The 16,197-nt window shown below is 37.9% G+C and overlaps 1 protein-coding gene across 3 annotated transcripts; it reads left to right on the top strand.

The window, feature by feature from the left end:
• The first annotated feature begins 747 nt into the window (after window positions 1-747).
• LOC108900107 (dehydrogenase/reductase SDR family member 13) lies at window positions 748-15,949 on the top strand. 3 transcript variants are annotated; one of them, XM_051065730.1, is made up of 6 exons: window positions 748-1,223; window positions 4,549-4,667; window positions 5,263-5,386; window positions 5,504-5,848; window positions 8,216-8,445; window positions 15,570-15,949. In XM_051065730.1, exons 1-6 carry the CDS (start codon window positions 1,097-1,099, stop codon window positions 15,588-15,590), a joined length of 966 nt encoding a protein of 321 aa, XP_050921687.1. In that variant the 5' UTR covers window positions 748-1,096; the 3' UTR covers window positions 15,591-15,949. The 3 variants fall into 3 exon arrangements, with proteins under 3 accessions (XP_050921687.1, XP_050921686.1, XP_018556477.1); XM_051065729.1 differs by lacking the exon at window positions 15,570-15,949 and having other exon boundaries at window positions 749-1,223; window positions 8,216-9,637; XM_018700961.2 differs by lacking the exon at window positions 15,570-15,949 and having other exon boundaries at window positions 751-1,223; window positions 5,522-5,848; window positions 8,216-9,637.
• The last annotated feature ends 248 nt before the right edge of the window (window positions 15,950-16,197 follow it).

Below are 16,197 nucleotides of genomic sequence, written 5' to 3'. Positions count from 1 at the left end.
CATACACAACACAAAAGTTTAAGTAAAGGTTTATTTATTTATTTATAATTTTTCAACTCAGACTCCTATATACTGTGCTTAGATACTGTGCCACCCTGTATTATGACCGCACATTCTTAGCTGCATTTACAGATTCCACATTTAGTGATGCTTCAAAATTTAACAAAATTTATTTTCACTTTACACATTAAAACATGCACCATTGAAAGTGTGCAGAGCCAACACTTACAATATTATGACACCGGCGGCCATTTTAAAGGTCACATTTGAATAGTTGGCTATAGTTAGACTATAAGTCAGCTTAGTCGTAAATACATTTTATGTCCTAATATTTCTACATAAGACAATATGCCACATTTTCTGAAACCTATTGCATGTTTTGTTATTATTTACGAAAAAGAGGCAGCAGGAAAGAAGGATGATCAAAGGTAAAATAAGTAATGAATTAATAACTGTCAGAAATGAAGCCTTTGAAAACATGGATATTATAACGAGCCTTTTTGCTGGAGCATTAACTTGAGTGGCCGTACGCCCACTTCTGTATGAAGAAAGGCTGCGGTCCAATAGTCCTTTTTGCTCAGGAAGGTTCTAAATGAATGAAATGACCCAGAAGTATCTCAGTAGTGGCCATGATAAGAGCTGGTCCAGTTCTCTGAATGATAAGGAAAGGAGCTTCAGTGTTTCCTAGCATAGGATACACTGGACCTTCCTTTACGAAAGGAAAGGCGGGGATGCCGTCCCACAATTCCTTGCAGCACCAGCGCTTAAAGCAACACACTAACAACACTTATCGTAAACTAGAAAAACGATAGACGCTTCAACAGGGAAATCAAACGAAAGTTGCCTAAACTATAGAGTTGGTTTGCCTTTCAAAGCCTCTTTATATTTGTGAAATTATATTTTATTTTCAGATGGTACCGTTTTCCACATTTATTTAAAAATCTGTGGCATTTGGCTTTTATTTTTAAAAATTATTTTGGTACTTTATGCTTAACAAACAGGGAAAAAAAACTTTAGTTCTTCTACAAAGGTTTTATTTTGTAAGGAGTAACCGGAATTATGCATTTCTAGCTTTCTCGACTAGCCCAGTGGAGTGATGTCGACATTGCTTTACGTCGCAGCCGGAGCTGTTTCTTTATATGTGATAGTGTATTACGCTGTGTTCCGAGGAGTGAGATGTGTAAGTTCAGTGAAGCTGAAGGGGAAGACGGCCATTGTTACAGGTAATGAGCCTCACCTATCAGCTTCTGCTAACATTCACTCATACCACTCTTTTGCAAACAGTAGGAGCGTCGCTGTTTCCGGCAACACTTTCCTGTTCTCTGTCAAAGCTGTAGGCTACTGTACCACCCTCCACCAGCTACAATGTTACAAGCTGGCCCACCGACAAAAATAAATGTATCATCAGACCCAACAGTGTAAACACAGCTGAATGAGCAAGTTCAAGTTACTGTTCGTTTAATGGCCTCTATAGTTTCTATATAGTGTCTCAACGAAAAGTTTCCATTTGCTTTTGGCTAAGAAGCTTAGATCTATCACATTGTCTCTACCTTGTGTTTATTACCCACAGGGCAACGGACTGCAGTTTACAATTTCATTCCTCTTAATGATATATTATTTCTTTTTAGATCCTAGTTTAAATAACTAGGGTAATTTCATAAGTCATATGTCATTGAGTGGAAATATTGCTGGGATAGTGTGTCTCACGTGTATTATAAATCTTTTTCTGGGTCCTGTGTCATGAAGTGGATTATAAGGTCATCCAGCTACCTTTGGGTCTAACTCAGGTTTTCTGGTATCCATACGCTCACTTTGGATAGGTGGGGTATATATACTGCATGACCTGCCTGAGAGCAAGTGAACTTCAGAGGATTAGATCAAAACTTGTTAATAGCACAGCTACTGACAAATCAGATCACTTGAAAAACATCCCACAGGATTATGACAGGGACCAGAGAGTTAACAATAAAGTGACAATATTGAAGAGCAGATGGCCTATTTTAGAGATAAGCATGTTTCCATGTGTCACTCTGATTTTAACGCAGAGCTCCTTAAATGGAGGGAGAGTTTACCACAACACATACATAGGCTATCTAATGACAACTAAAGCTGCAGAGTCGCACAGAGTTTTTCATCCCCGACATTATTATAGCTTTTACTCCCTTATTCCATAACTGCAACTCAGAATAACATGAATAACATAAAAATGATGCCCTCTGTTGTCCTGTGTTTGAAAAATAATCCCCACATTGTTAAATACTCATTCATTATATTTATTAATTATACTTCCTAATATTAGGCTTTATTTGGAAATTATTCCCACTGTACATCCAGTTCTATATATGTAGTTATATTTTTTGCATATCACCTTGTTCACTATCATTATCATTATCACAGTGTCTATAACTGAATGGTCCCACTCCTATCACTGTTTTATCTCATCTCATCCATGGTTGAGATGTCACTTCTGATCAACAACTCCTCCTTTTCACATGTCTGTAGCTGGATAGGTAAGCCTAAGGTTAACAGATCCAGTTGATATACTTCATGATACAGGTTATTTAGGAAAGCCAACATCTGGTCTTTATTTTAAGAGCAATTCAAATTCTGTTAAATAGCCTATTTCCTATGATTAGAAATGCAACATACCAGTCAGATAGAATGGCATAGATGGCATTTACTACTTTTCTCTGCCTTGGCAGCAGAAACGGTTACTTTGCATCACATATTTGTAATAGTTTACAATAGTTTTACTTTACACTGAAGACCCTAATAATAATAATAATTCCTGCACTTATTTATAGTATATCCAGAGCCTTACTTTCATATTTGGGAATCGTTTCTAGTGTGTCCTATTCTGTTCTAGTTATGTGATCTTATTGTTTACATCTCACTCAGCTGGATCATGACCCTGACATTTTAGTTTGAATCCCAAAATGTTCAAATACTAACAGCTTTTTCTTGGATTTATAATGAAAGAGTGTTGATATAGTTCTGATATTAGATGAGAACATGTGTTGAAAAATATTTTTCATCTGTTGGTCTAATTATCACAAAGTATTGCTCATAATGAAGAGTTACCTAGACCTGTGATAAAATATACAATGCTGCACTGAAACAAAGAACTAATCCAAGTATCGTTTGAGATACTATGAGCACAAAGACATAAACGCAGATAAAAGATTCTGACTGTTAAAGACAAATGAAGCCAGAGCACATGACCTATAATTTGACATTTAATGTGATTTTGTCATTTGAGCATTAAAACGTATTAAGTGATAAACGATCTAACTTTGCTGAAAATCTTTAAGACAATGAAAAGTGCTTTTGGACAGAGTTTAGCAAGGTTTTTATAGCTGGCTTATGGTTATCACTTAAAAGTCACTTGCACATCCATGGGTGATAACCTCAACAATCATGCACCAATCTAACCACATTTGCTGATCATATCTAGGGTTCCAAAATTCCAGGAATTTTCAGTTGTAAACTTTCCATTAGAATGAACAGGAATATGTTGGAATTACTGGGAATATATGGGAATCAACAGGTTAAACTGGAAATATACAAAATTGTGCCTATAACAAGGAACTTAAATGTAGTTTTAAAAAAGTCTTGCAGCATAATGTTGGTTAAAACAGCTAGATTTAATGCACTGTATACCCCACAATTATTCACAAAACAGCCAGACTATTGAAGCCACACAACTGTATTTTAGCCCGTGGACTACATCCAGTCAACTAAGTTTTGATAATATTACTGTGGTAAATATATTTGACCTATGGTATTAAAGTTTAACCAGCAAAAAGATGAGTAATGTAGATGTGTAATGGATGACATGACACCTGATTTTAGCGTGATCAAGTAAAAATAGTTCTTAAGTTGTGTTCCTCCTCCACATAACTTATGTCAGTAATGGAAATTAGAAGGTTTTATGTAACAGTTTTACTTGTGTGTTGTTTTTAAAATCTAGGCTGCTTAGAGCATTGGTTCCCTTGTTACAATTGTTTGTTGTGTATGGAACGTTAACAGTCACTGAGAATTGTTTTACAGTTACAGCAATGAGCATAGAACGGACAAGGAGGTACTGGGAAAGATTAAACCAGGATGGAACCAGGCGTGAGGAGATCCTTAGGGAAAGAAGGAGAACGTAAATAAGATATTATAGGGCGAGGCAGTTAGTAACATAACAGCAAGACGTCTTCTACTAACGAGTGCCATGAAAATAGCTAAAGGTTCACATAATTCCATCATCCTCATCCACCATATAGCACTATGTGTTAGGTGCTATAGAGAGCAATGTGTATGTTGATAAATAGTAACTTTGCATTGAAATGAAATGCTCCTTGTTTAATCTCTATACTGAATTTATAAAAAGATGAATGATCCCTTTATATAGCTCTACACCTTTGTTCTGCAAGTGTTCATTTGTAGCAAAGTAAAGCAACATTAAAGTGACAGGCATTTGAATGACAGTCAGGTGTCATTGAGTGAGTTCACCACGGTACTGTTTTTTTGACTTGTATGTATGTGATTCATTTTCCTGCACAGGAAGCAACACTGGCATTGGCAAGGCCACAGCTCTGGATCTGGCAAAGAGAGGAGCCAGGGTGATCCTGGCTTGCCGTAACAAGGAGAAAGCTGAGGCTGCTTCTTTTGACATCCGCAGAGTAAGTGCTCTTAGAGCTGGAGGGGCTGCTGCAAAGAAGACACACCCTGCTGTGCCACAGTCCATTAAAATCACTGAGAAGTCCATTTCAGATGCCAGTAGTTAGCAGATCAACTAATCTAAAAAATGGTGACTATAGAGCATATAGCCCAGATATTCTCAAAAATGAATACAAGCAGTAGACATGCACATAGACCTGTTAATTCTGCAGAGGGTGCCTGCGTAGATGGACTTGTTCGTGTGTAGTCAGCATGTATGGTCAGAACATTTGGGCTGCACATGGATGTCCCTTGGGGATTCTCATGGACATGAGCAGATGATTCAGTTATGTCACAGGTACCCTATAGAGAAGCAAAAAGTAGAATTTGCACTTTGTATTTGGTGATTCTCTAAATCCATCAGCAACGGTGGCGTTGACTAATGACATTTCATGCATGGTTGTTTTTGATGGTGACTTCACTTTACTTTTAGTACCTGAAGCGTTTGCACAGTACTGCACAGAGTATATTTTTGAGCAGGATGTTTTCATCAGTATTGTTAATTTCTGTTGGACACATGTACTACAGCCAGACTTACTCCAAATTATTGTTTTTCAGGAGAGTGGGAACAATGATGTGGTTTTTATGCAGTTGGATCTGGCAAGTCTAAAGTCTGTGAGCAGTTTTGCTGAAACCTTCCTGAAGACTGAACCCAGACTGGACATTCTTATTAACAATGCAGGTGAGGATGTTGAAATAAGATGGAATATTCCTTTCCTTTCCTTACAACATCAGTTATATTTGACTTCGCTACTACATTGCAGTGAAACTACAATTAGTGATTTAAGCAGCTTTCTAGTATATACACTGTGTTCAGGTGTGATGGGTCCAGGACGTACTGAGGATGGCTTTGGTCTAGCACTTGGGGTGAACCACCTGGGTCACTTCCTGCTCACCAACCTTCTCCTGGAGCGACTGCAGCAGTGTGGTCCTAGCCGTGTGATCACTGTGGCTGCACTTTTGCACCGCTTTGGAAAGATTGACTTCCCTCTGTTGGCTTCCAAGAAAGATTTAGTGTCGGGTCAGTCGACCTGGCACAACTTTCAAGCCTACTGCAACAGCAAGCTGTGTAATGTGCTCTTCACCAGGGAGCTGGCCAACAGGCTGGAGGGCACTAGTGTCACCTGCTACAGCTTGCACCCAGGTCAGTGGCTACCACACATTTTGAATTCAAATTTTGGTTATATAACATATCCTCTGGTAGCTATATTGGAGGTCAAGACCAAGATGAAAAAAAAAATATATTGACTAGCCTCTGCTGTTTTACAGTTTCATGTCTGTTGTCCCTCTGACAGACTGTTGACAGATTTTGGATAGCACTTTTTTCTGATGCCATTCTCAGACACAGAATATGCAGCTTTGTCTGTCTGTTTAAGGGCTTTTTGTCTGAGACTGTTGTTGGTGAAAATCATTTATAGAACACTTGAACATATGAGTAAATCCTATGAAGTTTTTTGTTTTGATAAAGAGTACAGTCTAGACTTGCTCTATATGTACAGTGCCTCGAGATAACTTCTGTTGTGAATTGGCGCTATATAAATAAAATTTGACTTGACTTTACTTTAAGTTACTCTCCAACTCAACAACATTACAGCTCACATTAATAACCATGTTCTCAAGATCAGGGCACAAAAAAAAAAACAATTGGACATGCCCAGAAAACCTCTAAAGGAAGGCACTCAGGTGCCCTAATCGGATGCCTGAACCACCTCAACTGGCTCCTTTCGACGTGAGCACCTCTACTCTGAGATCGCTCCAGATGTTTGAGCTCCTCGCCTTATCTCTAAAGCTGAGTCCAGCCATCCTACAGAGGAAACTTATTTTGGCTCATTCTTTCTGTCACTACCCAAAGTTCGTGACCATAGGTGCGGGTTGGAATGTAGATTGATAAATGATTGATAAATTGAGATTTTTGCCTTCTGGCACAGCATCCACATTACTGCAGACACCGCTTCAATTCGCCTGTCTATCTCCCACCTCATCTTAGCCTCCCTCATGATCAGGACCCTGAGATACCTGAACTCCTTCACTCAGGGCAGCAACTCTCCCCCAACCCTGAGGAAACAATCCCACCATTTTCCGGCAGAGAAACATGGCCTTTGACTTGGGGGCGCTGACTTTCATTCTGACTACTTTGCACTTGGCTGCAAGTTCCTCCTAGGTTTTGGTGATTTTGTGCACGTGAGATTCATGTATATACACAAAGCCAACAGACAAAAGCCTTTCTCCCCAAAGCATGAAGTGCACTGGACCTGCTTCAATTAACAGTGTTAAATTGATTATTAGATAGCAAGGCAACATGTAGCAGCAGCACAGTGTCATCAGTGCAAGTTGATTTCCTCCGTTATACTACCTACTCTACTAGGTTATATGGAGCACTTACAGGTGTACCATGAAAATGTTCATTTTTGTTCATAATTTAAAAGTGTAAACTGTCATGAATTCTAGATTCATTACAAATGACATTTCAAGCCTTTTTTTTGTTTTAATTTTGATTATTATGGCTTATGTGCCAAAAAATCAGAAATCCATGATCTCACATTATTACAATATTTCATTTTGAGTTTGAGTAAATTACTATTCAAACAACATGAACACTGTGTATCTCTTGGTCTAGTTCAGCACACGCAACCACAATCATGCGGAAGACTGCTGACTTGACAGTTGTCCAAAAGACGATCATCAACACCCTCTACAAGGGTAGGAGGGTAAGCCACAGAGGGTCATTGCTGAGACGGATGGCTGTTTGCAGAGTGCTGTATCAAAGCGTATCAATAGAAAGTATAAGACTGGAAGGGGGAAAATGTGGTAGGAAAAGGTGCACAAACAGCAGCACAGACGTCTCCAGGAAGGAGGCTGCTGTATTCTTAATATCAAGCCACTGTGAACCAGAGACATTAGAAGCATCTTACCTATGCTAAGGAGAAAAAGAACTGGACTGTTGCTCAGATGTCCAAAGTGTTTGGTCCATGATGTTTGAAGTCTAGTGTGAAGTTTCCGCAGTCTGTGATGGTTCGGGGTGTCATGTCATCTGCTGGTGTTTGTCCATTGTGTTTTATCAAGTCCAGAGTCAATGCAGCCATTTCCCAGGAGATTTTAGAACACTTAATGCTTCCATCTGCTGACAATCATCATCACTGAAGCAGTAATTTGTGGTAAAGGAGCCCCAACCAAGTATTGAGTGTACAAATGAGCATACTTGTCAGAAGCTGGACATTTCTGTATTGTACATCCTTTTCTGTGTGATCTCATAAAATATTCAAATAATTTAAGATACTGGATTTCTTATTTTCATGGGCTATAAGCCATCATGATCATTTTTTTAAAGGCTTGAAATATGTCACTTTACATGTAATGAATATAAAATTTGACAGTTTACCGTTTTGAATCAAATAATTTTTTTCACAGTATTCTAATTTTTTTTTTTAGCTGTATCTATAGTCACTGGGGCATAAAGTATACCCCCACATTACAGTTACATACATGTTTGGATTATCTCTCTTCTTCCCAGGAGTCATCTACACAGAAATATGTCGCAGTTTGAGTTTTTGGCAGCAGCTCCTCATCATGCCCTTTGCCAAGCTCTTCTTCATGGACCCAGAGGGGGGGTCCCAGACCACCCTGTACTGTGCCCTGCAGGAGGGCATTGAGCCTCTCAGTGGACGCTACTTCTCTAACTGTGCACTGCAACAAGTGGGAGCCAAGGGACGAGATGATGCCCTGGCAAAGAAGCTGTGGGAGGTGAGTGAGAGGTTAACGTTTCACTGAGTGTCTAAACAAACTGAAATGTTACTCTGCCCAGTGTGAAGAAGAAAACTATTGTGGGTAAATGCCCCATCAGGACAGAAAATGGCACAGTAAAATGCATTCTTGTGCTTGAAAAAGATGGTGCTTGCAGCTTGGTGAAGCTGTTTGGTATTAACTAGTGTTTCCCAACCAGTGTGCCGCGGCACATAAGTGTGCCATGAGAAATCATCAGGTGTGCCATGGAAGATTATCCAATTTAACCCGATTGGTACTCTAAGTGAACGGCGTGTAGTGACAGGCAGGACAATTACATGCTCTTCCACTAGAGGCACTCAATACGAAAGTACATAGTCATGCTGCAAGTGAGACAACTCAAAAAGGTTGGGAAACACTGAACTAGACAATACATTTGCACAGTTTGTACCATCTACTTTGTCTCACAAATTTCTGCAAACCATGCCATGTGTCTTGTGGAATAGTTTCTGTTATAGCAAAAAGGGGTTAAAATTAAGTAAGATAAAAATAAATAAATAAATAAATAAACAACAATAATGGTGCAACACAGCTAATATGATACTTTGACAGCTCTGTGCTGGGCTGCATAGATGTCTTTTCCCTCAAATATTACCCTGCCAAGTTTTGTCAAATTCACATCAAAATCCCAAAGCTGCAATCTACTCAGTACCTCAACATGGATTTTCTCCACCTCCATGACAAATGCATTGATTGTAGAAGTTTTTTGGTTTAGAAATGTTGAAATTTCAGTGTGATTTTGCCACAGTTTGAGATGTTCATAGGTCCAACTTCCATAGCTCCAACAAAAAGTATCTGGACTTCAGTTTTTTCAGGTTTTTGTTGTTGTTGTTTTTACATACTACTGCACTACAGTTTCTGTGAGTTGGGTCTTTAATTTTTTAAGTTTTAGTTTTGTCTTTCACTTGTAAGTTGCTTGATAAATTGAAGTAATCTGACTGTAATCTACAGTAACTTGCATTAATACATTTATTATACATACATTTACATTAAATTTGTTAATATTAAACATGTATTAATAACTAGAGTGGCCTTCATATAATTACATGAGGTAAAATGTAATTTAAAAATGTAAGATTATATTCTCTGCTGTTAAAGATTTGAATGAGCCTGTTGTGTTGCACCTGTGCTAATAAAGTTTGTTCATCCCTGAGCCAGTACAGCAAATTATTAGAAAAAAAGAAAACATATAACAACTTATCAGCTTCATAACTTCATGTTTTTGTCTACAGCAGTTTTCCCTGCTGTGCTTACAGATTGTATTAGCTCATGGGTACACTCCTCAGCCCTGATAGCTATCAGACACAAATTCCAGCCATTTAAAATGTTACCTAAAATATCAAAAGAACTTTGTTCTCTCTAATTTTGACAGACTGAAATGACTCTGACCATTAATTGCAGCCAGCAAATAACACCAAAGACAAAATGCAAAGAGACAGAAGCAGTTATTAGCTGTTTAACAACATAAGAAAACATGCAGTGGTGTGCCATCAGGACAAGCAAGATAAGCAGGACTTGATCAGATAAAGCTAAAAATAGACATCAATTAGGACGATATCTAAGTGGAGGCAATATCTGTATTTAAATCTCAGAACAGTGTCCTGTCTCATGAAGGATCTGATCTGCCTCTTTGCATTCATCCTGTAATTTGCCGCACTCTTGTGGCTGCAGTAGGCTTTTGTCTTTGGAAGCTAGGTTGAAGACTGGCCATTGCATCTATGATCTACAATATGAGTCATTATTGTAGGTGGAGCTGTGTCCTATTGACATAGGCTGAGGCTTGTCAAGCAGAAGGGAGAGTAGCATTTTCTGGGCATCAGCACTTTGTGCATAATCTTGAGATCTTTGGTAGGTGACTAGCTATAGCTAGCTACAGAAAAATATGCTTGTCAGTTGCCCTTGACTCAGCTTCTGATGATCACTTATGATATTGCACGCATTATACACATGTGCATATGCATGTGGAAGCTGTACTTGCATATTACAAAATTATTGCAACAGTTTTATTCTTAAGCATTAAGAGGTAGCACTAGCAAGTAAACAAGCAAATTACATATTTACAGGTAACCATCAACTGTAATACACAGGTCCCTTAATTCTGTTCTGCTTTTCACACATTGTTTCCTTTCTGTTAATCAAGGTGTAGGGTACTTTGTGCCTATCTGCAGTAGGCTCTGTAATTGTACGCCACTTGCTTTCTGTAAGGAAGGTTTAGGGTTAACATTTTGTCAGAGGTGGAAGGTCAGGAGATAGGAGACATTTGATAGGATTAGAAACTCAGTGCAGTGAGGTCAGGATGAGATGGAGGAATTACTGTTTTACTCTGCAAATTGATTTGTACTGAAGTTCATGGACTCCTAGCTGTCTGCCGTACTGGTGGTGGTAAAGGTAGACCAGCTTCATTCAGTCTGACAAGTTTAAAATAATAATCCAATTCGCATTCTGTAACCAACTGACTCTCGCACCATACTCAGTTTTTACTGTATTGTATCATTTGCAGAAAATAAAATGAAAGAAATTTGACAAGAAATTTATAAACATTTCTTATTTGTCAATTAGTTGTTAGAATAAGTGTAGCTACTTTTACTGCTTTTGGTTCTCAGAAAGATGGAATAGTAGTGAAGACATTTTTTTTTTTTTCATATTTATGATGGTAATTTCTTCCTGAAAATCGAGCTGCTTGCCATATATACTGTGGTTAGAAAGAAACTTAGTTTTATCATTCTAGAAATATATGTAAATATAACTATTACTAAATAGTTATATTTACATAACTACATACATAACTACTACTAAATATTATTGCTGCTGACAAAAGTGAAATAGCATTGTGTAAATACCTTTTTTGTAGCTGTGATAGGTTTGAAATGACACATGACACATTTTTATCTTGAGTTACCAAACAAAGTCACATATCTTGTGTCATTTGTCATTAATGTTATTAGTTACAGATTAGATCTAATCAGATTAATAGGAATGCCAAAATTAAAAAAATATTTGATGCTTTATATACTTAAGAAATAAAATGGAAAAGGCATATAATCTTGGACAACAGCAAATTCATTATACTTTATGGTGTATTATGACAATTTCTTTTGCAATGGCAATATTGTGTATAATGCAATATGTAGACATATATAATTTGGAATAATTAACTATATATGATAGCAACAGATTCCATACAGAGCCTAATGCTCCTTAATCAAATGATGTATAAACTTTAAGGACATTTTGAGATGATTTTGGCACTGAAAGGAACAGCATACTAAAAATAAATCTTCACCTTGAATATATTAATTTTATTCATATTTGAGGTTGTTTGGTCACAAAGTTGTTGTACAATGTAAAAATTTAGATTTTTGTTGTGGCATTATTGGACACAATCCACTTCTGACCATTTCATTTGATACTACACATAAGGACATGTAGAGGGAATTTATCACTGCATAAGAAGGTGCAAAACTGAGTTAATGTACATCACCCTCCTTAAGGATTAAAACTTTGAATCCATTTGAAATGATCAAATCCCAGCATGTCCAGAAGGGGGCAGTAGTGTAGCACAGCTGTGACAACAGAAACCACACTGTCTTGTCATGCTGTTCCTTGGCTGTTGTTGCTTGGAGCAAGGTTGTTGAGGACCTTAACCCAGCAGACCTATGGATTCTGTTCATTATGAGCACAGATTATTAACACAGGTAGGCATGAAAGCCAGGTCACTTTAAGTGTGTTAAGAGAGGTGCTCTTGTAATTACTCAGTAGGACATTCTTCTGCACAGGCCTCTCCTTTAACCCCAGTGTTGGCGGGGGAGACACACTTCCACAATTGATTTCTATCTCTTGCCTTCAACTATTAGCCCCCCCCCCGTTTGTCTCCAGTGCATGTTGAAAGGACCTGTGGTAAACTTGAACTCTACTCGAATTGGAGCTTAAATGACAAGCTTTTCTCTTTTTTGTCATTGCACTGCACCTCACTTGTTCCAGCATACGCAGGGCAAACACTCAAAGACAAGAGTTGTCACTCATTAAGTTCAGTATCAGCCCAATTTCAATGTCAACAATGTTTTCCTGTTTTTGTTATGGAAACCACAAAGTGACATAATGCATCTTTTTATACATATCTTACATGTTCATGCAAATACATTTCACATTAGAGGTAGAGGATAAAGATCTAAAGCTTTGTTTCCATTTTCCCTATAGCACAAGATGACATATTTGCTAGGAAATTGTTAGAAATCCCACACCCCACCCCCACCCCCAAAAAACAGTATTATAATTTTACATCCCAACATGAAATTCCAAATGCTGTTTCAAAGTCTTCTCCACATTACCAGGAATAAAATTATGTGGGACAAATACTAAATCCTTGTATCATACACTGGCCCCTAAAAAAACTCAAGAAATTAAATATGTATCTTGCAACTACACTTGTAAAATAATATTACAGAAAAGTAGGAGCCTCAATAAAAATGTGTCTTGGCTTTGTCACATGAAGGTTTATTAGATGAGAAACCAGTGCTGTGTCAGGCCAAGGGTCTGCATCTCAGGAGTGTGCGGATCTCTTCCTTGATCTATAGTTCATAGATGTTCTGTCAGTCTTGCTCCACTCTCTTGTTTGAGAATCAGCTTGTTGATGACTGGTGTGTTGTGTTTGCTTTGGGCAGACCTCACAGCTCTGCAGTACTTAGTGACTGGATTAGAACATCAATTAGGCAGCTATTGGATGCATGGAGCCATGCTGATTGATTTAGATGCTGTGGGAGTCATGTGCAGGTTGTTTGTATGTGGACAATATCAACACATCTGACAATAAATAAATAATAAATTAACCATTTTTTGGAATGCTTGTTGATAGACAAAGTGGAAAACCTTATTAAAAATATACAAAAATATATATATACAAAATGTATGGCTGCTTGACATAGTTAACATATCTTGTAAAGTTAAAAGTAAAGAGTAGAGTACAGTAGAAGACATACACATGAGGCACTGTGTCACAGAGACCAAACTTAGAGAAAGGATATGACTAATTTTACCTGGTTTAGTTTAATCTGTAGACACAGCCAGATCTTCTAATTATCAAAATAAACAGACAAATCATTTCTACTAGTACTTTTATCAATTTGATGCCACTGCACTGGTATGTACTGCCCTGTGTACTGAGTCTGAGATGACAAAGGCCTCACCCTGTCATGTCTAATCTGCTTTTCTGTGTTACCAAACTATCTGTTAGTCAAATAAATAAAAGCATTACAACCTCAAATAGTGTTACAAACTCACTTAACTACTGTATGGCCAAGTTTAGCTTCAAGCAGTGTCTTACTTACATGATACATGCTTTCCACAGGGCTTACCATAGTTGTTTGTACAGCACTACAAACCCATACACTCAAATTGACAAGGCTACTGCTAATACCAGCTCTCGTACATATTCACCCTCAGCACTTCCCATACATGTTGAACTGCAGCCCACATGCCAATAATAACAAAAAGACCACTTAGAGGCTTCAGGGCTTGTGAGATTTGTTTTTGTACTAGAGTCAGACAGTAGAATCACTGCTTGTTAGCTGGGCCTTAGTGCTCTAAGCAGCGAGTCCCCGGTTTGACTCCCGATTTTGCTGGACCTAAACTTTCTCTCCCCCCATTTCCTGTCTCTCTTTAATATCCTATCAAATAAAAGCAAAAAAAAAACAACAACAACAACAAAAAAAAACCCTAGTAGTTTTACATTTTGACTTTGCATTTGATTTGTCTCCAGGTTACTTCTTGATTCTGCTACTGTAATGATAAAACATAGTGTAGTATTGTGTATTGAGCTGGTAAACTTATGTTTATTTGCTAAAAAAATAATAGAAGAAGCCCAGAACTTTTTTGGTGTATGCAACTTTAAGCGACTTTCACTAGTCTGATTAGGATGCCATCGTGGACCACAGTATCCAGTACTGCATATACTTTGTATTTGAAAAGTTTTTGCTCTTTAAAATGTGTTAGACTGATATAAAATCCAAAATGAAAGCAGTGGGGCATTTCTTTAACTGCAGTGTGTCACCCTGAAGAATTTATTGCCATCAGATAGTACCCAGATCTCATAAAGTTATATTTTTAAATTATAATTTGTCTGTTTTGCTAGCGACATAGGTTGAGTGTGTGTGGGTGGGAGTTCAAAGATTTAGAGAGATAAGGGTGGGAGATATATAAAGAACAAAGCAAAGTGCTTGTAAACTCATATTCAACATTAAATCCCCCATCACCTCTTTCCTCCAGACTCTCCTCACTTTTCAGTGTGAACGCACACACACACACAAATACACACGCACCACCCATCCGGCCCTTATCAGTAATAGTGCGTGTGTCGATAAATAGAAGCATCCTCTGGGTCTTGTTATTTCCTCTGCTGCAATTAACGTTCCCATCTGCTAACCTGTGATTAACGGTGTTTACCGATATGCTGAGGCGTGTTTGACTGCTTGAGTCACAGTACACACCTTCTTCTCCATTTCACAACCCCTCCCATATGCAGCTCAGGCTGTCAATAGTGAATATAACTAAACACTTCTCCTGGGAATCTCTGTTGCTTCATCCCCAGTGGCTGAAAGTTGGTAAATTATCATTATGCCGTATTGTACTGCAGATACAGTATATGAGACTGATATTGATCCTTGAGTAATTCAGCACCACTTGACACTTGACAAGCACATTCATGCTTCCGAGGAAAGGAACCCCCTCGAATTTTGTAGGACCATCCATCCCTCCATCCATTTTCAGCTTTTTATTCATTGTGGCAATAGCTGCAGGCCAACAGTTACCCACAGAATAACTGCTTACAAAATAAAAGCACCATAAAGTTAATTTTTTGCAGCAATGCTTTTTAAATTTATTATGAAATAGTCATCATGCAATGTGTGGTATGAAAGAAAAAAGTGTTCAGTTAATCATTGTAAACTTTTATGAGACTGTAGGCCATGATGCCACAGATATACAAAGCATATTCCAGTTGCATTTTTTATGAATTATATTCTTAAATTTAATTATACTTTGGTCATTTCCTCTGCCTCCAGAAAAATATCTGTCATCCTGTTATATCACAGACTTTGAGATGCCTCCTTTAGCGCAACAACTCATTTGACACTTGAAGATGGCCATCTACCATCTTCCAGCGCAGTACCATGGACACCTGTGACTTGGATATGGTGATTCTCATCCAGCAATTGCAAGGTCACCAATACTACACACAGTCACACAGTTCTCACTGTAGTTATCCAGGTCAAATTTGAAATTTTTACCACTGCTGGTAAGACAGGAAAACCATTAGAGTGAATGTGTCAGACAATTTATTCAAAAGACATATTTGTACCATCAACTCTTGTGTTGTAATTGTCTGCCAATCCTAGATCTTTTGTGGAACACTTTTCACTTTGACAGAGTTAAAAAAGCGTTAAATAAAAGTAAATGATATAACACAGCTAAGAAGGTACAATAGCTTCATCCTTTTTGGATACTCCAGCTCTTTGTCCCTTCAAAGGTCAACAGTGTCAAGATAGCCTGCTGATGGTCAGTGACATAGAATCAATCATGAACTCTATGTGGAATATTTGCACAGATTTATTTCACCTCCTCAAGTGGATACTTTGATTGCTGTGATTCCAGCAGAATGAACTGACATCTTTGTGAAAGTTTGCGGTTTTAAATCCTGATGTGTTGAGGCCTCAAGATTTT

Source organism: Lates calcarifer, linkage group LG21 (genome assembly GCF_001640805.2).
Source record: "Lates calcarifer isolate ASB-BC8 linkage group LG21, TLL_Latcal_v3, whole genome shotgun sequence".
Taxonomy (NCBI): Eukaryota; Metazoa; Chordata; class Actinopteri; family Centropomidae; genus Lates; species Lates calcarifer.
The sequence above is the reverse complement of the archived record's forward strand: the minus strand, read 5'-3'. Positions and strand labels throughout refer to the sequence as shown.